This window comes from Colobus angolensis, unplaced genomic scaffold, assembly GCF_000951035.1.
Source record: "Colobus angolensis palliatus isolate OR3802 unplaced genomic scaffold, Cang.pa_1.0 Scaffold92, whole genome shotgun sequence".
NCBI lineage: Eukaryota > Metazoa > Chordata > Mammalia > Primates > Cercopithecidae > Colobus > Colobus angolensis.
Window position 1 is genome coordinate 1,208,764 of NW_012123154.1, and position 23,054 is coordinate 1,231,817.

At 44.5% G+C, this 23,054-nt stretch overlaps 1 protein-coding gene across 1 annotated transcript; it reads right to left on the minus strand.

Moving 5' to 3' along the window:
• Nucleotides 1–5,127: 5,127 nt before the first annotated feature.
• Nucleotides 5,128–23,054, minus strand: GP2 (glycoprotein 2 (zymogen granule membrane)). The gene is made up of 11 exons (XM_011931866.1): nt 22,755–23,054; nt 21,456–21,585; nt 19,016–19,456; nt 18,056–18,166; nt 15,726–15,937; nt 15,086–15,234; nt 13,658–13,903; nt 12,693–12,855; nt 11,461–11,545; nt 10,166–10,210; nt 5,128–6,821 (listed from the first exon to the last, which is right to left on the minus strand). Exons 2-11 carry the CDS (start codon nt 21,547–21,549, stop codon nt 6,763–6,765), a joined length of 1,605 nt encoding a protein of 534 aa, XP_011787256.1. The 5' UTR covers nt 21,550–21,585; nt 22,755–23,054; the 3' UTR covers nt 5,128–6,762.

Here is a 23,054-nt window from a genome sequence, read left to right on the forward strand (position 1 = left end):
GATAGCTCTTCCGAATACTGATCTCATTTCCTCTGCACGTTACTCGGAAGATAATTTTTTTTCTTCTTCTTTTGATATGGAGTCTCACTCTTGTCACCCAGGCTGGAGTGCAATGGTGTGATCTCGGCTCACTGCAACCTCCGTCTCCTGGGTTCAAGTGATTCTCCTGCTTTAGCCTCCTGGGTAGCTGGGATTACAGGTACGCACCACCACTCCTGGCTAATTTTTATATTTTTAGTAGAGACGGGGATTCACCATGTTGACCAGGCTGGTCTCGAACTCCTAACCAGGTGTCAGGTGATCCACCCTCCTTGGCTTCCCAAAGTGTTGGGATTACAGGCATGAGCCCATATGCAGGCTCTGCCTGTATGATGCTTTTTTATGCATTGCAAAGTGACTACACACCCTATCCCTTGTCTCTTTTCTCTCTCTAGCAACCGTCAGGTTCTTAGGGCAGCTACCACTCTCATTTTCCATGTAAGAAGTGGGAACAGTTTCATGGATGTTCTGGGGCCCACAGTCCAAGTCCTGGTTCTTAGACAGTTGGATCCAGATCCTGTGTCTTGTAGGTATATAGGTATATGTTTATGCATTGAAATGAAATACGTACAACTAGGTCCTTCCCCGTCTCCCCACCCACCCAGCCTATAAAGTCTTCTATGAAACAAAGTTAATTCCACTCTCAGAGAGAGGCTCCCAGAATCCAGTGTTTTGGTTGGTCTCCGCTACAAATGCTTTTTCTGATATTTGTGTGTTTGCAAGTCCCTCTCTAAGACTTTCTAAGATTTGATTGCTAATTGGCTGCTGTATGCATAAAGTTCTGGACTTGGTGTCCCAAGCTCTTTGTAGACTTGCTTTATACACACACACACACACACACACACACACACACACACATATTTATACTTTAAGTTCTAGGGTACATGTGCACAATGTGCAGGTTTGTTACATATGTATACATGTCTCATGTTGGTGTGCTGCACCCATTAACTCGTCGTTTACATTAGGTATATCTCCTAATGCTATCCCTCCCCTCCCCCCACAATACTTACTTTTTTTTTTCTCCCCCTCCTGCCATTAAATAATCACCCTTCAGCTTCTCTCAACTTACTGTCCATCAATAACCATTGTATTGGTTACATTACAGCCCTCCTTAATACAAAACAACGACAACAACAACAAACCATTCAAACTTCCAATCAACTTCCCCTGAAGGCACAGAAAGTGAGACCTAAGGGAAAAGAAATCCATCCTCTTTAACATCAGCTAGCAGCATGGGAGTCAGTGTCTGGTGCAGAGCTCAGAATTCCTATTTCACATTCTGATTTGGCACTTTCACCATAATTATTCAAGTGGGAAAATCTCCTCTACTTTTCCTGTGAAGCTGTTTCCTCTCCTTCTGCAAGATAACAGCAGGATGATTGAGGAGGTAAAAGGATAAAGAGAAAGGATGCAGCCTGTTTCTTCATTTATTCAACCAATAATATTTGAATGCGACAAAGTCTTTGTCGTCAAGGAACTAACAGTCTGGAGTGAAGGGTGCAGGTGAGACAGATGTAAAAACATAATTTCAGATGCAGCGGCTACATGTGATTATAAAAGTCTGTAGAGTGGCTCATGCCTGTAATCCCAGCACTTTAGGAGACTAAGGCAGGCAGATCACTTGAGGTCAGGAGTTCGAGACCAGCCTTGCCAACATGATAAAACCCCGTCTTTACTAAAAATACAAAAAGTAGCCAGGCGTGGTGGCAGCCACCTGTAATCCCAGCTACTCGGGAGGCTGAGGCAGGAGAATCACTTGAATCGGAGAGGCAGAGGTTGTGGTGAGCTGAGATCACGTCACTACATTCCAGCCTGGGCAACAAGAGTGAGACTTCATCTCAAAAAAAAAAAAAGTTTGTAAAGAAGAGGTCATAAAGTAGGGTAGTAGTTTTTGTAAATATATATCTTCCTTTTCTCTCCTTATCATGCTCATGCTTTTCTCTACTTTCTTGAAAAAAATGGAATGTATTTATTAAACTGTGTTGCCTTTCTGGTCTGCTGATTCTATTATTTGTCATTTCTGGGTCTATTTTCATTGATTGATTTGCCTACTTTATACCGGACAGGGGGAGCCAGGAAGCCTTCATAGGAGAAATAACCCCAGTGAGGGGAAGGGCCCTCCAGGCAGCAAAAACAGCACATAAAAGTAGTGTAGAGCACAACAGAACAGCTCAGGCAGCCTGAGAAATTCCGTGGCACTGGAAGCTGGGTTATGAAGGGGATATGTTTAAGGACTAAGGCTGGAGAGGCCTTATCTCTCAGGTAAGCAGGCAGAACTCATCCTATAGAAGGTAAAGAGCATCTGGAGTGATCTAAAGGAGAAAATGACTTTTGTTTTAAATGCTCACTAGCTGCAGAGTAGAGAATGGATTGAGAGAGGTGAGCCTGGAGAAAGGCCACTTCAGAAGCTATTATGGCGGTTATGGTGAGAGATGACAGTAGCCTGGAAAAGATCAGATTCAATGGGGTTGAAGAAAGGTGGACGAATATGATAGAGTTTTAGAAGGGAGAATCTAATATCATAGAAAACATGAGGGTGATTTCTGGCCCTTCACAGGAGAAAGAGGCTGAAAAAGAGGAACGGAGTGGGGAGAGATTATGGAATGAGTTAGGATGGGTGAGGTTTATCCTCTGGGGCTCCCATGCCAAATTTCCTTCAGGTGACCAGTTTTACCTTTCTCCCTACCCGCTTCATCTCCGCCTGGTCATTAAGGATGGATATGCCATTTGTCTTTGCTGGACCTCAATTTCCATCCATGAAATGAAGGGACTGGGATTGAGCCCTTCCCTTCTCTCAGGCTGGACTGAGGTTTCCCTTCTCTGAGTCCTGCAATATCTGTCTCAGTCTTACACTACTAAGCTTTTGCTGCCCGGTATCCTCATTCTGTTTCCCCAAGAAGAGTTGAAGTTCTTTAATTAAGCCACTCGGCATCCTCTACCAGCTGCTTGCAAAGGCTTCTTCAGGGCTGAGAGACCAGTATTCCTCGGTATGGAAGACTAGTCTTCAGGTTGCTTCTTGCTATCCCCCACATCCTTATTCTGCAGAACTTTCAGATGCTGGGTCCAGGCCCTATTTCACTGAGCCCTCTGCAGCTGGAATTTATCTTGCCCCAGAGCCCAGCTGAACAGCACTGGCGGTGGGAGATGTAAGCTGATGGGAGAGAAACATGGCAGGAATGCTGGTTCTTGGAAAGTTGGATCCAGATCCTGTGTCTTATAGGTACGTATGTGTGTGTTTATGTATACATACGTATGCGTGCATGTGCAGCCATATGTATGTGTGTGTGAGTATTGGAGTGTCTCTATGGGTTTTTTTCTGTATTAAGTTATATGTGAAGTTCCATGTATGTGTCTGCAACTAAATCATGACGCATAAGTCAGTGCACACATGTCAACATCTGTATGCCCATGAGTATTAATGCCTGTGTATGTGTGAGGGCCTTTGCTGGCAAATGCATGTGTCTGTCCACATACCTGTTTGCAAGTGGGTGCATATATGTTATAAACATGTACGTATGTATGTATGGGTGCCACACTGTGTGTGTGTTTGTGTGTGTGTGTGTGTGTTAAGTGTTGTATACAAATGGAGGCAGGATACAGTGTCTAGTTAAGAGCATTTGCTTTAAAGTCTGGCTCCCTGGGTTCAAGCCCTGAAATCAGCATTTAAAAGCTATAGGCCTTTGAGTAATTATCTTTTTAAAGCATTGGTTTACTCATCACTAAATTGAAGGTAATAGTAGTGGCTAACTTCCATGTCTAATGTGAGGGTGGAATGATAATAATGCCCAAAATGTACTTAAAATAATGCCTTATACATAGGGAGTGTTAAAAAATATTGGTTGTCACAAAGTAATTCATGACAATAAATATGTAAGTGGCTGGCTTGAGGGTCTCTGAGGCTTTCTGCATGTGCATCTGTGCCTTTGGGCACATGAAGTTGCTGTGTGTGTCTGTTAGAATGTGTGTGTTGGTGTGGATAGACGCCTCTGGGTATACAGGCCTATGTTTGGGGGTAAGTGGGTATGTGTGTTGGTGGTTTGCCTGTGAGTGCCTCTATGTGAGTTTGGGTTCTGCCAGGATTGTGAATCTTCCAAGGGAAGGGATTACATCTAATTAATTATTGTACCCAGGTCCCTGGACCTGGGACATACAAATTGCTAAGCAAATTTGTGTTGACTGAATGAATGAAGTGGACTGGACATTCAGAGGTTGTTATTCGGACAACATGCTCATTTGTAGAAAAGAAAAAGGTGTAACTAGCTAGCTAGCTAGATGATAATTGAGTAGGTAGGTATGTAGATAATAGGTAGATAGGAGGTAGATGATAGATAGATAATAGATAGATAGATAGATAGATAGATAGATAGATAGATAGATAGATAGATAGATAGGCAGCCAGACAGATAGATAGCTGAGATTGGCTCTAAGTGGAATCTTATGTACTTTCTCCTGGACATTATGCTAGAGTTCATATGTCCCAGGGTGCTCCAAAACATTGGCTCTGGCAGCTCTGTGAGTTTTTATGGAGTTGCTTTGAGGGCCTGGAGAGGAAGGAATCACAGAATGGAGAACTGAGTTCCCCACCTGACATCATCAAGAATCTCTTTGCTTTTAATCTCTGGATGTCCATGTCAAATTCCACTGTTATACATTTTTGAAAATCTTGTTACAGACCAACCCATTTTATTCTACAGAAGGCAGCAGCTGAGCCTCAGAGAGAGGAGAAGGTTAGAACCTGACCTCCCTTTCAGGCCTATTTCTACCACGCCACCTGCCTTGGGATGTAGTAGGTAGGACTCCTCTAACTCACTGGGAAACAGAATGCAATTCCTCTCAGGAACTCCTCTTTTAGAGAAGCCACTATCATAGTGGCCCTTGGGATGTCTGTCCAAGAAACCACCCCATTCGTGTGAGACCTGCCCCATCAGGTCAGCCACTTTGGCTGTGTGTTAGATAGTCCCAGTCCCCTGGCCCAGACTATTGAACCCTGACCCAAGCAGCGAAATCAAATTCCCTGTTGCAATTTGGAGGTGGGATAGCAACAGGTTAACCAGTCTCTGTTGGTCCCTGAATTAGAAAGTGATGTGAAGCTGGAATGTCCATATTTAATCAAGGGATGAGTGAACAGGAAAAGCTGGCTTTAGAGACAGAAAAAGAAAACAAAGGCAATGCAAAGATACACTGTCATAAAGGGTATGTGGCTTCAGAAAGAGGGACGGAAGGCAAGACAAACTTTGGCTTCTTTTGGCTTGCCAGGCCCCACTCCCAGAGCTTGTGCAGCCTGGAGGTATCTCTTGCACTTGAACTTTGTGCTCCTACATCCTTATAATTAACTCCCCTTTTGCCTGAGAAATTGTAGTGGGTTTCTGTTTCTCGCAACCACACCATCTCTGAACAAGGCAGCACGTTGGAACATCTCCTCCAAGCAGATACACAGGCTTGGCACCTGCTGGTCTACCTTGGTTCCTGATGTGTCTCTGAGGCCAGCTTTGCGAGGCCTTATCTGTAGCTGTGGGAAGGGCCTAAGTCAGTGTACACATTTCAGCATCTATATATATGCCCGTGAGTATTAATGCCTGGGTATGTGTGATGCCCTATTTGTTGCATCTTTGTGGAGTACTTTGAAGTACTCATTAAAGGTCGCCAGAAAGGGACTTCACCCATCTCCTAGGCTTTGCAGTTACATTCCCATAGCAGGACTGGTGCATTGCTTCTGCTGGGACTTCTTGCTTAATCCTTCAGAGCAAGCACAGCACCGTTTACAGTGAGAGGTACTCCCTTGGGTGATGAAGTTTCTACATCAAAATCAAGTCATTCCTCCAGCATCTAGGTCCCAAGGATGTTTGTGTAGTTCTCTAAGTCACAGCATGTCTGTGGTATGGTGGGGGATAGGGGAGCTATGGGGACTAGTTTTTCCTGGAGCAGTCTCCAAAAGTGGCCCTTTGATATGTTCCCATGGGGATTTTTGGAAACCATGATACAAACAATCAGAGGAAGCAGAGTGAATGCAAGGGTCAGTCTCTTCAATTCATGAGCAGTCAGAACAGGAGATGCTTAGGAAGGAATCATGGCCGGTTCTTCTTCTCCATGCTCATCCCATACCCTAGTGACAGGATACCTCTTCCCTGGAGTTAAAAACATGCGCCACACTTCCGGTAAAGGCTAAAGCCACAGAGGGCACCTAGCAAGCTTGCTTTCAAGGTCCCATTAACAAAAGAGAAGGGCAGCCCAGGACAGACTGACAGGAACCCCACCATGTTGCCTTTTTTTTGAGACAGAGTCTTGCCCTGTCACCCAGGCTGGAGTGCAATGACACAATCTCAGCTCACTGCAACCTCCACCTCCCGGGTTCGAGCGATTCTCCTGTCTCAGCCTCCCAAGTAACTGGGATTACAGGTGCCTGCCACCATGCCTGGCTAATTTTTGTATTTTTAGTAGAGATGGGGTTTCACCATTTTGGCCAGGCTGGTTTTGAACTGCTGACCTCAGGTGAGCCACCTGCCTCAGCCTCCCAAAGTGCTGGAATTACAGGCGTGAGCCACTGCATCCAGCCAAGAGTTTTAAAGAAGGTGAAAGTTCTTGCCTTTCCTGAAACCTAGCCTGGCTTTGAGTCTGTTAATACCAAGACTGTGTGAATTGGAGTGGAAAGCAGAAGTGGTGAAGGGAGCCATTGCCAGAGAGAAGAACACAAACTTCAAGGCCAGATGCTCAGTGGAGCTCTCAGAACAGCCAAGCCAGGAGGACAGTCAGGAAGACCATGGGCCAGGCCACCAGGAACCCTGAAACACAAGAAAGATGACTGTCAAGTGTTGGGCTTTGGGAGTCAGGAGTAAACATAAGTTGGCCTCTTTGTCTTTTGCAACACCAGGATGAGAAAGGCAAAGCATCTTTAATATCTGGCCTGGTTATAGTCTCTGAGACTCACATGGTAGAGGCAAAGCTATCTAATCACCAATTTTTTTTTTCATTTTCCTCTAGACGCACAGTAAGGCAATTTTTCTCAGTGTCCTTTGCAAGTGACTGAATCTGGCCAATAAAATGTACATAGAAGTTATCTGTGCCATTTCTATGTCTGATCCTTAAAGCCTCCTATATATCCTGTTGCTCGCTCATCTACCATCTAAGGGAGAAGAGGCAGAGTATCCAAGATAGGACTTGCAGGGGATAGTGGAGTTGCCAGAAGTTACCAGAAGGTAGTAGAAGCCCAAGCTCCTAATAACTACATGGAGTAGAACTGCATCCCCTCCCCCAGTGATTTAGTGGGAAACAATGCTGTTGTGTAAAGACACAGAAGATTGGGGACTGTTTGTTATAGTAGCTAGCATTACTTACACTGACTAATACTGAAGGGGCAGAAAGACACAGAGGTTAAAAAGCACTGCCTCTGAGGGCTGATTACTTAGCTTAGCATCTCAGCTCTATACCTAGCTGGGCAGTCCCAGAAAAGTTATTAAACCTCTCTGCCTTTATTTTCCTGTATGCCAATGAGAAATATTAATAGCTCCTGTGACTTCACTGGATTTTTGTGTGGCTTAAATGAGTGAGTTCGTATTAAGCATTGAGATCAGCACCTGGCACATGGTAAACACTATATAAATGTTGGTTTTAAAAGTTAGACTCTAAGATCTAGTTCTGCTGGGATTGTATCTCTTTGGCACATGACTGTGTACTCAGTTTCGGTGAAGGACATGGATCCCCGATGATAACTGTCTTGTATCGGAGGGCCTAGGAGAAACATGTGAGCCTTCCTGCCGTGCTACCAAATTATAAAATCTCCCCACTACCCCAATTTCAAAGTAATTGGCTGATGTCCTAGAAGTGAAGAGAGAAATATAAATTTCAGACACAATTCATGACAAAAAGTTATAATTATAAAACAGGTTGATGTTCAATTAATTCTAAAACATCAAAGATGATCGTGATAGCAGACAATGAAAACCACAAGTGCCCTCTTGTAGTGGGTAGGCTGCCTCAACATCAGACTGATTCCCTCCTTGTCCAGAAGCGTCCAAAATCCACCACTCATTCTAGAAATTAGTCAGTTTGGCAAACTGTACTGGGAAACCACACTGTTCCAGGCACCAGGCTAACCCCTGGCAGAAAGGAATGAGACTTGAAGTTCCTGACTTCAAGCTGCTTTTTTTTTTTTTTTTTGACAGAGTTTCACTTTTGTTGCCCAGGTTGGAGTGCAATGGCGCAATCTCAGCTCACCGAAACCTCCTCCTCCTGGGTTCAAGCGATTCTCCTGCTTCAGTCTCCCAAGCAGCTGGGATTACAGGCACATGCCACCATGCCCAAATAATTTTGTATTTTTAGTAGAGACAGGGTTTCTCCATGTTGGTCAGGCTGGTCTCAAACTCCCGACATCAAGTGATCTGCCTGTCTCGGCCTCCCAAAGTGCTGAGATTACAGGTATGAGCCACCCACACTTGGCCTAAGCTGCTTTTAGAATGAGTTCTAACCACTCCTCTCAATGAGTGTGACTTTTCTTAGCATTGTCTGAATGCTGGCACTGAACATAGAGAGTCCATCTTGGACTTACTTGGGCAATTAAAAAACTGCTGTCTAAGTTTGGGCTTTGAGGATAGAAAGAACCTTTTCATGTCTGGGTTCACCAATATAGGTCATTTTGTGGGAAAGCAAATCTTATAGCATGTGCTTTCCATTTTGTCCAAAACATATTTCTAGTACCCTATAAATATGTAAAAAATGTAAAAATGTTCTCTCTCTCTCTCTCTGTCTCGCTGTGTGTGTGTGTGTGTGTGTGTGTGATATTTCTTTTATTAGTCATCTTGTTTAGCTCCAAGTCATTAATCAAAAACCCATTCAGATGTTACTACCTGGTGAAATTCTTTCCAGACCTTATCCAATACAGTTAATTAGCCTTTTATGTACTCTTTCTGCACCATCTACCTACTTGTCATTTATTTGCTCAAGTGCCTGTCTCACTTGTGCAATGAATTGTTGGTGTTCCCATGTATCTAGGGCTCATTCCCCTAACATTTGCACCTCCAACTCATTTTTCTCATTTGGCTTAAACATCACTTATTCTGAAAGTTTTTCTGACCACTTATCCATTCTGACAGTCTTTCTTCCTTCCTACCTTGATAATAAAGCCATCAAACATCGGTCAGGCACACGGCCCACCCAGAGTGAAGACTGCATTTCCTAGCTTCCTTTGCAGCAAGGTGTGGCATGTGACTAAGCACCAGCCAATGAGATGTAAGTGGAGGTATATGGTGCTAGCTTTCAGGAATGTCTTTTAACACTCATTGGCTTCTTCCTTGTTCCCTCCATCCTGCTGCCTGGATACAAAGGTTGGAGCTCTGGCTGCCATCTTGGAACATGAAGATGATGGCCACACCTCAAAGATGGTGGAGGCATGAGTTGGAAAGAGCCTGGATCTTTGACGGCTTTATGGTGCTACCCCACTAGCCTTGGATAGTTTGCCTCTAAGCTTCATTTATGTGTGACAGAAATGAACGTCTATACAATGAGAACACATGGACACAGGGAAGGGAACATCACATACTAGGGCCTGCCAGGGGATGGTGGGCAAGGGGAGGGAGAGCATTAGGAAAAATACCTAATGTGTGTGGGACTTAAAACCTAGATGATGGGTTGATGGGTGCAGCAAACCACCATGGCACATGTATACCTATGTAACAGACCTGCATGTTCTGCACATGTATCCCAGAATTTAAAGTAAAATGAATTAAAAAAAAAGAAATAAAAACTTCTTGAGTTTGATAAAAAAGAAATGAATGTCTATTTTAAGGCATTATTACTCTTCTATCACATCACTTTCTTTTATTTCCAAAGTACCATGTTTACTTTTTGTTTTCTACTTTCCACACTGGTGCATAAGCTCTATGAGGGTAGGCACCTGGGCTGTTTTGTTTGCCATCACATCTTCAGTGCCCAGAACAAGACTTGGCACACAGTATATATTTCTTGTCAAAGGACTGTCTCCTCCACTAGACTGTGGGCATCTCAAAGGCCAATCTTGGGTCTGATTAATGTCAGTGTCCCTAGCATAGGGTCTGGGCCGTAAAAGGGGCAGAATTGAAAAGAGAAAGGAGAGTTGAGAAAGCTATGGGAAAGGCATGAGAAAATGATGTACCTGCAGTGCCGGGGGTTCCATTCATGACACCAGAAGACTGTGCACCTGTGAACAAGAACAGAAGGGGAGGGTTTCCTCAGTCATGCTCCAGTGACTGCAGCACTGTGGCCATAACTGCTTCACATCCTCCTAGACGTGGCCATCACAACCACTGGCCATCCACATTGTGGGGGCATCTATGATCTGGCACAGGCACCTTTCTAAACACACTGCATGCATCTTAGACTTAATCCTCCTAACAGATTTGTGAGGAAAGTATTCTCATCCCCATTTGACAGATGAGAAGACTGGAGCTCAGTGATGTTAAGGGACTTGCCAAATTGACCTTTCCAGTCAGTAGCAGAGCTGGGATTAAAACCCCAGTATGTCTGATTCAAAAGTGAAAGTTCTTAACCTCCACCAAGTTACCCTGTGATGCCACTTGAGGCTTCAAGTTGAGAGCTCAGTAAAATGGTAGGAAAACTCAGGGCAGAGCCTTCTTCATGAGACAGCCTCTGTTTGTTCTGGAAATGGAAATGGTAATAATGCTTTACCTCCCTCACCTGCTGTGAGCATTCAAAGTGATCATGCATATAAAGGCATTTGACAAAGTGCCAGGCACAAGGAAAGTATTATTATTACCAACATTACTGCATCTTAATTTCTTTAGGGGGGAAAAAAAGGCTTTCATTCTTCCACTTCTCCATCCTGGTGGAAATAAAAGCACTAAATAAACACTACTGTAAATCCATGAGGAGGATGGATGAAAATATGAGCAGCCATTGGAAAGCCTCCCCTATATTATACTCCAGAATACCATAAATGAATTTTGGAAAACACAGTCATTCACCAGAAAACAAAGTTACATTTAAACAGGATTTAGGACTTACACTTCACCTGTAAGGAACTGAGTTATGGGGACCTGGAAACAGATGGAATAAGGAAAAGGCCACATGTTTTGGCATCAGACTGAGCTGGGTTCAGTCCTAACTCTAGCCACTCATGAGTAGGGGGATCTTGGGCGAGTCACTTAATCTCTCTGAGTCTTAGTTTCTCACCTGTAAAATGGACACAGGCATGGGAGGATTAAGTGAATTGATGGATGCAAGAGCTTAGCCTGGTCTCTAAGCACACAGGAGGTCCAAATGACAATATTGTTATTATTACCCAAAGCATCTCAAAGAATAGGTTTTTCAGTAAGGGTCAGACTGAGGTGGCAGAAAAGCCCTGAGAAGTTGGACTGGTGACCCCAGGCATCTGTGGTTAACTGTCAACACTCAGCCAGCAGGTCTTGTCACTGGGATTTGGCCACTTACCCCTCCGAGTGATGGGCCCCAAATCTAGAACCCGGGATAGGTCAATGGCCGGTACTTCACTGCGGACTTGACTTCTTGAGCAAGACTGTAGGGATAATGAACTTTCATTATATCAAAATTTAAATGTCTGGATTCTATCTAGACTGCTCCTGCAATGGGCAACTCTGGACCGAGAACTGCGTCCAGAACTGGTTCATGCTATGGCCCTAATTCCGATGCTGTGGTTATCTCAATCTAGAAAATTATCACTGTCATGCCAAACAAATCTGGGTTTGAATCTCATCAAGTAGAGACTTTCTTTTAGCTGTATAATTTGGGGCCAATGACTTTGCCTCTCTACAATAACTAAATAATACCCACCTGGTTGTGAAGATGAAAATGAGATGTGCCTGCAACACGTGGGCACAAAGTAAGCACTTGGAAAATACCAACTATTCACAGGCAGTGCCAAATGCAGGCAAGAGCAGGGGCACTGGAGTCACCTCTTGGCTGGGGCACACCCTGGCTCTGATATTTTCTAACTGTGTGTGGCCCTGTGGGCAAGGACTTCTCTGACCCTCACAGTGGGGTAGATAAAATAATCTACTTACAGGGTTGTTCTGAGAGTTACATGAGAAAAGGTATGCAGAAGTTTTAGCATGGTGCTTGACAAAGAGCAAGCGCTAAAAACGTCATCTATGATTATAATCATTTAAGAGATGCCAATGGAACCTAGTAGACAGATTTCTTTATCAAATCTGCCTCCTGGGGACACAAAAATTGCTTAGATTTGGGCCTTTAGGAGACCTAGAGTATATCTATTTATCCTTCATTCTTCCCTTCCTCCCATCCACACACCTACCCATCTCTTTCCGTCTCTTCATCCTGCTCCCTTCCTTCTCTCCTTCTCTGTTCCTCCTTTCCTTCTCCATCCCTCCTGTATTCCTTTTTCCCTCCCTCTTCCCTTCTGACTCCCTTCCCTTTCTTCCCTTATTCCCCTTCCTCATCCCCTTCCCTAACCTTCCCTTCCCCTTCCTCTTCCCCTTCCTCTTCCCCTTCCCATTCCCTTCCCTTCTCTCCTTCCTTCAGTTCCCTTTCCCTTCTCTTTCCCCTTCCCCTTTCCCTTCTCTTCCCTCCTTCCCCTCCCTCCCACTCTCCCTTCATTCATAATTGCAATAAATATATATGGAGAGTCTATCAGGTACCAGGCTCCATGCCGGGCTCTGAAGAGTTCAGTTCAAAGAGAAACTCACAGGCTGGCACTGTTCATTAAGAGAATCACAGAGATGAATCTCACAATGCAGGAAAACTAGGTCATAATGTCCAGCAAACATGAACATCTGAACTGAGAACCGGCTTTCCGAGGACCTCCCATTCTCCTCCACATGGATGGTGGAATCACGTTGATTTGAGCAGCTGAGAGGGTGACAGGAGCAAAAGTGTGACTTCTTAAAATAGAAGTGGAGAAAATTAAAGAGTCCCTTGGGTTCCCTCCATCATGATAAAGCGGACGTTTTCTATTCCTCTGTTTCCTCCAAGATATATCCATAAACTCACAAGGCTTAAATTATTTAGGGGCACAGTCTCTGGAGTGAAACAGACTGATTTTACATTCTAGCCCGACCCGTGTTCTAGCTAAGTGATTATGGGCAGGTTACTCATCCTTACTGAACCTTACTTTTCTTATCTGTAAAGTGGAGACAGTAATATACACTTTATGAGACTGATGTGAGCATTTAATCAGATAACCCACATATATTTCTTGGCACATAGCTAAGCTCAATGGCAAATATTAGCTAGGATTATTACTATAATTTAAATCATGATCTATAGAAATGCATTTTTCCCTTGTTTTTCTCAGGCAGGCATGTTCAATAATATTTCATCCCACAACATTTATCATATTGTTTTCATATTGACCAGTGTTCACTTCGGTGTAATAATCCATTACTATCAAATTGATTTCCCAGTTTTGAACAATAAGCCTGTTGCCAAAGTTATCAAGAATATTGAAATGGAAAAATATTGGCATTTATTCACCCTACCCACCTATTTGGTATTAATATTTTAGGCTAAAATCTCAGGAGTGATATTTCTGAGTCAAAGAGTGTGGTTATGATATGTAATGCAACTTACACATCTGCTAGGGATAGATGAGATGAACATTTTCCCATAAATGTTAGTAAGGCCAAATGATAATTCTAGAATTGCTCGTTACCTGTTTCTGATGATGAAATACTTCACAGGGTCAGCCTTGTCTTCAGTGGGGGTGGCATAGCAGTTCCTCAACACCAGGTTAAACCGGGAGGTGTCCCCTTGCTCCAAGATGGCGCCCACATAGAGCATGGACTCAACAGACAGTTCAGCTACATCCCCTTCATAAGGATTCGTGTAGTTCTGGTCTTGGAAGAGGGCCATCCTAACAATGAACTCTCCATCCCCGCCCACACTGACGTTCAGGAAACTGAGAAAAGGAAAGCCACAAGAGTGGGAACCTCGGAGAGAACAACATAAATCAAGCCCTGCTACTTAACACACTTATGAAGGCAAAGACACATATCTTGGATCCTTAAGTGAACTATTCAAGCATTCATTTAAACTGAGCATTTATTAGCTTCTAGGCACCAAACTTGACAGACAAGTCTGTCTCCAGGATTTCCACTGATCCTCCCTGCAGGACAAGTTACACATGTATCTCTCAATGAAGGAATAACTGAGTGTACACCTCCATCTTCTCACCTGGAGAGTGGGGCTGAGAACCAGTTCTGTGTGTTTACATTTTTTTAGCAGCAGATCGCTTCCCTCCATTCCACAGTCTTCAGCGAAACACCAATTTTAACAACAGAAATGGCTTTCCTTTTGATTTTTTGTGAACCAGGAGCCTCAGCACCAAACCATGTGGAAACCACTGAATTAGAAAATTTCTAATCCTTCTGATCCTGTTGCTTTGTGATATCAGGGGGCAATAAGGAATGAGATGGGCACTCTGGATTTTTGACTTCCCAGAAAGTCCCCTGGCAAATCTAGGGATGCTAAGAAACTGATTCAACAGGACCCCATTTCAGGCACAGAAACACAATAAAACAGAGAAAAGCCCCTGCCCAAATTGCTATCTGATGCTATTTCTGCTGGGGATGGGGTGCCTGTTTATCAGACAAAAGCTGGTCTCTGCTTCAATCTCATGTCTTCAGGGAAGCTGTTCTGTCCCCATCAAATCCACCACCAACAGGGGTCTGGAACCCCTATTCCCTGCTCCCAAAGCACCCCACGTTTTTTTTACATTGTACTCATCTTGCTTATAAGTAATTATTGATTTAATTAGCTGCTTAATACCTTTGTTCCTCAAGGTGAATGAACTTGTCCTGTGTTTTTGTTTTCTAGCACATTTAGTAAGCACTGTTTCATGTTGCTGCATTGCCTAGTTATAACAATCTTCAATATCCACAGAATAATTTATGTCTGTCTTGTTCATGCTGAACATCTTTAATATACAATCAATGAGTACTTGTGGAATGAATGATTGAATGACTGGAGGCTCCTGGAGGAGGCTGGTAATATGGTGTGGTCATCATAGTCTACACTTGAAGTAAGTGTGATGTGACTATTGCTAAGGTTATAGGTCAAAGGGCAAGGGTCAATGCCATACCTTACAATGGGCTTCAAGGCAGCTTGGAGGCTGACTTTCATGTCCAGTGGGTAGGCACATTGGAAGTTGATGTTGAGGATGGTGTCTCTGATGATGAAATCACTGACCAAGGAGAGGGTGTTTTTGTAGATGGCGTGGGTTTGATTTCTCTTTGGCATAAAAACAAAACCACACAGATGTTTATGTGTAAGTGTATGTAGGTGTATCTCAAATCCAGATCTGATTTCCAGAGTCAATGTGTTTAACCATGCAGCCACCCTACCTTCTGAGCTCATGGAGGTAAAGGGACTTCCTCCTTCAGTGTTACTGACACTTTGTGGGAAGGGGAATGAGGACACCAGACAAAAAACTAGACCAATAAATTATTGACCCTTGGGAAGAGTCAGGAACAGACAAGCTTGCTTCTTTGTGCATCCCTCCCCCACATCCCTAATTAAAATTATCATAATTGTAGCTTACGTTTATGAAACTCACATGTCAGATTTATACTAAGTTCTTTATGTAAACCAACATGTGCACTCTTACATAACCCTGGGGCTCAGGGAAGCTAAGTGGCTTGTCCAAGATCTCAGAGCTACTATGATAGGTCCCATCAGCCCAACACATACCTTCTGGCAGCAGTGGTGTGAAAGCCACTTACCTCCAGAATGTTCCTGCAGGCACTAGCCTGGACGGGGCTGGTCACAGATACCCAGTTCCTCTCCTCTGTCTGCAAGATGCTGCTGCAGTTTGGGTCTCGCAGGTACGCAATGACCTCCTCCCCAAATCCCACGCCTTCCAGCAAACATTTGTCCACCTTCACCTTGATCTCCTTGGCCCCACAGTCTAGCTGAGGCTGCAAACTGTGGACATCTGCAAAGCAGAGATGAAGGCAAGTGGAATGGACATGAGTCTGGAAGCCCACTTTCCCTACTCTTTGGTAAGGTCTCCATGACCCAGAAGATTATGTAAACTAGAAGGTCCCTGGGATCCAGACGGAATTCATGCCTAGACTGGCAGTAGGTTAGGTTGGCAAAGGGGGCCCCTCATTCAAGATTTCCAAGTGTCCTATGTGCAGGCTTGGCTAAGGTTTTTTGGTCTAATTCCTCTTGGGGATTGTGTTATTTGGGGAGGCAGGATGGACTTGCATTCCATACTAGAATCAAAGTTAGATATATGCTACCTTGTTGAGTCAGCACATCTGACCAAGTTCAGAGCTATCATATTTTAACTCAACATATATTCAACACACAACTTCTTGAGCATCTACTATCTGCCAGGCACTGGGGCTACAACACTTACCAAAACTGACAAAATTTCCGCTCTTATAGAGCTAATATTTGAATAGGGTAGACAAATAGTAAACTAATAGGAAGACAGTTTCTATTGCATTTATGAATGCATTGATTCAATATACATTTACCAACCACCTTCTCTCTCTCTCTCTCTCTCCTTTTTCTTTTTTTAGACAGAGTTTTGCTATGTTGCCCAGGTTGGAGTGCAGTGGTGCAATCTCAGGTCACTGCAACCTCTGCCTCCTGGATTCAAGTGATTCTCCTGCCTCAGCCTCCTGAGGCTGGGCTTACAGGCATGGGATTACAGGCATGTGCCACCACACCAGGCTAATTTTTGTATTTTTATAGAGATGGGGTTTTGCCGTATTGGCCAGGCTGGTCTCAACCTCCTGACCTCAGGTGATCTGCCCACTTCAGCCTCCCACATTGCTGTGATTACAGGCATGAGCCACTTTACCAACCACCTTCTCAAATACTAGGTGCATTCAACACAAAGTAAATAAGGCATGGACTTGGCCTATGAGGATTTCTTGGTCTTGTGTAAACACCAACATACCCACAGCTTATTATACTTCAATACGATAAAGATACAGACAGTAGTATGTACAGAGGGACGTGTCTGTAAGCAATGGGGCCCACTGGACAGCCATCATTCTGGTGGCCACAGATGAAGACGTGAGGCAGGCCACCTGCTCACTCAGTCAGCTGAGGCTGTCCTTGGAGCCCATCCAAGTACAGGGAGGGCCTCCTTAAAGCCCAAGTTCTGACTCTGCGATGGGCCCAAAGCCCAGAAAACCACACTGACTCTCTGGGGCCTCATCCACTCAATGAGCAGAAAGAGTCTTTAAGGAGATCAAGGTTGTTGGTTGTTCCCTACCCCTCATTTCCCAGGGTGCTCCTGCTGGGCACATCTAAGCATTGCCCCGTTCACACTGCAGCTCCGTTTTCCAAATGTGTCATGCTCCTTCTTGTCCTGCTGCCTAGAACACTCTCCCTTCCACAGGGACTTGGAGTGTGCTCAGAGGAAGGCATGCTTGTGCCAAGGGCAAGATCAAAGGCCCTTGTTAGAGTTCAGTGATGGAGGGAAATAATCTCAGTGGGAGGCTCATCCATCCCCTGTCCAGGGCTTACTGTTTGTTTGTCTATGACATCCCTACCCATGGGCCATCTCATTCTGCTTGCTCACCTCCTGGGACGAGAAATTCATCACCTCCTGAGCCTTCCCAATTGGACAGCTCAGATTTAGTTCTCACAATAGCCCTGTATGGTGGGTATTATTATCACCTTAACCTCATTTTACAGATGAGAACATTCAGGCTCAGAGACAATAGTGACTTGTCCCCAGAAGTCTGCCCATGTCCCTGACATGAAGACCCTGTGACTATGAAAACATAGCTCCTACATTTGCAGAATTATCATCTTCAGTACCTTCAGCCTCAGGGGTCAAGCCTGTGCATGTCAGAACCATTTCCTGAGGCTGTGGCCCAGCAGCTGACCTGGAAATTTGCTCCAACCCTGCCCTCCTATCCTTGCAAACCCACTGGCTTTACAGCACATGGATTGGAGAGCCCACATTCCCTTGACCTCAGGTCCTTGCCCCCAACTCTGCTTTATACCTTATCCTGACTCTCTAAAGCTCCCTCCCTCCTGCCCTGCCCACTCAGGATGGTAGTTACTGGCCCAGTGAGCCACTCACCAGAGCTATTGAGGTCCTGTCTGCAGACACAGCCCCAGGTGCTGTTGCGGGCAAGGCACTCCTCCTCGGGGCGGCAGGCCTTCTCACACTTGTCCTCCACAGTGGAGGGATCTAGGTGATGGGGCATGGAAGGAGAAGATCAGGATGCAGTGTGGGCTGGACTTGAGGCCCCCAAGTCCAACCTTCTCATTCCACCGGAGCACAAGAATCTTGCCAAGGTTGTGTGATACTTAGTGGAAGCGTTAAGCCTCAAACTCAGATTTCCTGACTCCCAGTCCAGTGGGATAAGTGAGAGCCCTAAAGCTGCCACCTGAACACTTACTACAGACAAGACTCTATTCTAAGGACAATGAATGTATTAGCCCATTTAATCAAAATGAGAAAGGACAGCATGGTGGTTAAGCCCATGGATGCTGGAGCTAGAATGCCAAGTTCAAATCCCAGCTCTACCATGCTCCAGCTCTGTGATACTAGGACAGCCCCTTAATCTCTCTGTGCCCCTCATTGTGGTAATTAGGTAGCACTTATCTTATGGAACTGGGGAGAGGATCAAATGAGTTAATACATTTGAAGTACTTAGGATAGCAACAAGGATATTGTTAGCATTATGTGTTAGCTGTTATTTTTGCCGTTACCCCTTTTTCTTCAGATCAGAACACCGAGGCTCAGGGAGGCAAATTTAACTTCCCAAATGGAGCCAAAATCTGAATGAGCATGAGTTCTGGATTTTATGCTACAGACATTTATAAACTGGGAAATTTCACCCTTAAATGAGAATTTCTGGCTTGAAATGTTGGAAGGTCTGACAACACCTGTGTTGTGTTCTCACTGGGCAGGAGCTGAGTCAAGGCTGCTCTGCATCCTCTCCTGTTTCCTGTTGACTTGCTCCACTCACTTTACTGAGCCTGGGGTGCATCTCATTGACTGTGTAGCTGCCTCCTCCAGGGCTCTGCTGCTCACCTGTACAGTATCTCAGATCACACTCGGGAGTGCCTTCCAACCGGTACACGTGGTACCCGCCTGGGCAGGCCTTCACCAGCACCTCCGTCTTCCAGAGACAGCAGTTGTCACTCCAGTGGGCACAGGCAGTGTGGTTAGTGATGCCATCCCCAAGGGCAGGGTGGGTCCCGTTCAACCACATGGGAGCGGCTGTCTGGCATCGGCCCACCTGGACACAGGTCTCCGACATCCTCACTCCTCCTTCCCCTACAAAGCGGTACCAGCCACTCATGTTCTTATCGCACCCTTGTTTCTCTTCTGAGTTCTCTGTGCTTCGGAAGGGTTCATCCAGGAGGGTGTAATTCTGACAGGGGTCAAAACAGACGTGAGCCTCTGGGGTGCCAGGAGCTCCGCAATCCAAGTCCAGCCCATAGAAACTGGCTTCACTGGGGTTTCCATAACCTGGGAAAGTGACAGAGTGCAGTTGGGTTTAATGTTTAATCCCTTATTTAAACATCAACTTCATCATCTTGGGGGCAGAATAATCAGTGAGGATCTTCTGCGGTATTTTATAGACATTGAGGACATCCTGCCCAATCTCCCTCCCCACCTTAGAGTAACAAAGTTCTTTCCTGTGCATTCATGCACAGCAGCCTTGTTTGACTAATATTTGTTTTTCTCATTATAAATGTAATACAGGCTCACTGAAAAAGAACCTCAAACATCATTAAAATGAATAAAGCAAAAATGAAAGTTGCCATAAGCCCATCTCATCCCCAGAAGTAACAATAAATTTGTTATGTAGCCTTCAGATTCTTCTTAGGCATGTTTAAAATACATTGCTTTCTTAAAAATAAAAATAAGTTTAATTCTGTACAACATCTTTTTTTCCACTTGCGTTTTTTACTTAACATAACATAGACATTTTTCCATACCAGTAGCACAATCTAATGTAAGAATTCCAAACCTTGGCACTATTGACATTTTGGCTGGGTCATTCTTTATTGGAGGAACCATCCTGTGCATTATAGAATGTTTAGGAGTATCCTTGGTCTCTACCTACCAGATCCCAGCAGCATGCCCCAAAGTGGTCTCCAGGCATTGCCAAATGTCCCCTGCGGGATATCACCTCCAATTGAGAACCACTGATCTAACAAGACCATTTCTGATTGTTGATCTATCATTTTTCAAAACAGTTTTAGAAATTGTGATGTATGAAGAGGCAGAGAAGTGAAGGAGGAAGACCACAGGCTGGCCAGGCTGACTTTAAATCCAATTCCACACTTGCTGGCTGGGTGACCTTGGTAGGTGACTTAAGTCCCCTGAGACTCATTGGCAAAATCATGTCTGTGAACTAGTGGTTCTCAAACTTTATCCATTCCTATGCCTTGGGTCATGACCTTTGCCATACATGTGTTTGCCTGTCCTATTATTGACTTAAAATGTTTCTTTCAATGATTGTCTCTAAGAATTAGTTTCATCTTAAAGAATAATATGTGTGATAACATAGATATCATGTGCTAGTTATATTTTTTAGATATGCATAAAAATAAACATAAAGCCGTTAAAAACTTGTTAAGAGTTTGCTAGGCATCCCCCGAATCATCTTGGAATATATATACACCTCATTTGGGGAAAGACGGCCTTAAATGATTGTTAGAGGATTAAGTGAGATAATACGTGTAAAATGCCAAGCAGAGCACCAGGGTCAAGCGAATTCTCTTCTCTAGTTCTGATTTGTTGAATGCTGTAGATGCCCGAAGAAGGAGCTAAGTGCGCACACAGGATCATGTGCTTATAATACACGTTAAAGGGGCTTTCTAAAAAAAGAGATTTTCAAGTTTTGCACATGCTTATAATACACATTAGAAGGGCCTTTCAGAAAAAGAGATTTTCAAACTTTGCTCATGCATGTACTTAAGACAAGGAATCCCTGCATTTGTTGTTCTTAGATTACTTCTTGCACACCCTGCGTTTTTCCACTGGAGGCCTCCAATGAGTTCAATTCCCTCACCCACCCTCCTCCACAGCGCTGAAATTTACACTCTAAGTCTGAGACTCCTTTCTGCAAGTATCTGAATTGCCCAATTCATAAAAAGATCATTTAATCTAGCCCTTTCAGGAAAAGAAGAAGGCACTTGCCAGTACAAGGTGACTAAGTTGTGTATTTCTTGATCTTCTTTAATCTGGGCTCTCTGATCTCTCAAAGATATGGGCATGGGAAGTTATGTTAACTGGCTCCCACTGCCGTTTCAAGGAAATTTCTGATTAGATTCTTTGAGAGATGATTGTGACTTGATTTCCATTGTGTCTCACTATGTTTCCCTTGATTTCTAGCTCTGAGTTTTTGCTTTAGAACTGCCAATTCCTCTTCCTTACCTGAGCCACCTTCTCTGCACTTCTATCCTCACTTGCTAAGTCTTCCTTGACATCTGAGATGCCAGGTGAGCAGAATACTTACCTTGCTCCACTGCAGATGCCTGGGTCAGAATGCAGGAGACCAAGGCCAGCCACAGGAGGCCAGAACCCACCATCCTTTCCATAAGGTGAGGCATGCAGGTCACTTTGCTGTATGCAGACTTCCTGTGCAGCTACGGGAAACGAAAGACCCAGATAAGATCAGGGCATAAGACTATGTTCTTAGAAACAGATCCGTTGACTTCCTTCATGAAGAGCTGCATTGTCTCAAAGTAGGTGTGACTTGTGGACGGATGAAGCAAGATAATGGGAGATAAAGTTGACAATAAGCAAACCAAAGGCAAGCTCAGAGCTGGCTAGTACTGCAGAATGTCCTAGAAAGGTCTCAGGATGGTCCCTGCTCAGGTGGAGGTAGAGGCTCTCTGGAGATTGCATTGTCTCAAAGTAGGTGTGACTTGTGGACGGATGAAGCAAGATAATGGGAGATAAAGTTGACAGTAAGCAAACCAAAGGCAAGCTCAGAGCTGGCTAGTACTGCAGAATGTCCTAGAAAGGTCTCAGGATGGTCCCTGCTCAGGTGGAGGTAGAGGCTCTCTGGAGATTGATAGAGAAAGAGGGATATGGTGCCTGTGATATCTGCACACAAAAGTAATGGCTGCCCTTTCTTAGTTTGATGCATTGGGTGCTGTTAAGAGCGCCCTGAAATGTCCTCTATGCATGTAGATTTCTGTGAGTGTGGAACCATGCCAAACCGAGCCCCATGTTCCTTACTCCTAGTACAGAATCCGGCACACAAGGGGTACTCATTACAGGATTAAGGGATGAATAAATAAATCAATGGGGGCTGGGAGCAGTGGCGAGGCAGAAAGAAAGAGCTGCAAAAAGCCTGCCAGCATTTGGATGGCATTTACTTTTCTGGGAAATCCTTTCCCTGAATGGCCAAATCTTTGGATAACTTCCTACAACCTCTGGAAGACTTCAGTGGAAAATAGAGATCGGTTTCTGGCAGGGATATCGTGAGTATGCTATGAGGCAGCAGGGATAGGGGAGCACCCAGGATTGGTGATTCTTAGAGATGAGATCCCAATAGAGACCTAGTTCCCTGGTGGGAGTATCTGGGGCAAGGGAAAGGGTGGCAACTATAGGCCTGGAACATCACAGGTGACTGGAAGCATGGCTGAGTTGGATATAGAGTGGTACCTGGAGCACTTGACAATGGCCAGGATCCAAACTCCTTGCTGGGTTCTAAAAATTTCCAGAAACAAAGAACCCTAGCAAGTCCAGCGGATCAAGATTTCCCAGGATTAGGAGAAAGCCTCCTGAGGCTTAAAGCAGGACTTACCTCCGATGAGAACACAAAGCGTTTCTCCTCCTCTGGCCAGCCATGGGAATGCAGCCTGCTGTGGGCTGTCTTTTTATTGCAATTTCCCACCCATGTGTCTCTCCTCAATTGGTGCACAGGTATGATGGGAGTTCTAGGCCATACACTGGGCTTGTTGAGTGGAGGTGAGATAAGCCATTTACGCAAAGGATGGTGAAAGAAGGGCCCTCCCCTCACAATGTAAACCCTTCCAGCTGTCTCAGCATCATGCAAATGCTTCCTACAAACAATAGTGCTGTGTGCTGAATGCTGAACATGCTG

What these genes read in the sequence shown, in the direction of transcription:
- GP2 (XM_011931866.1), bottom strand. Translation starts at nt 21,549, where the DNA reads ATGCCTCACCTTATGGAAAGGATGGTGGGTTCTGGCCTCCTGTGGCTG. An exon ending in TGATCTGAGATACTGTACAG is followed by an intron (nt 18,167 to 19,015) that starts GTGAGCAGCAGA and finishes CCCATCACCTAG; the next exon opens with ATCCCTCCACTGTGGAGGAC. An exon ending in GCCTTGAAGCCCATTGTAAG is followed by an intron (nt 13,904 to 15,085) that starts GTATGGCATTGA and finishes TCCTTTTCTCAG; the next exon opens with TTTCCTGAACGTCAGTGTGG.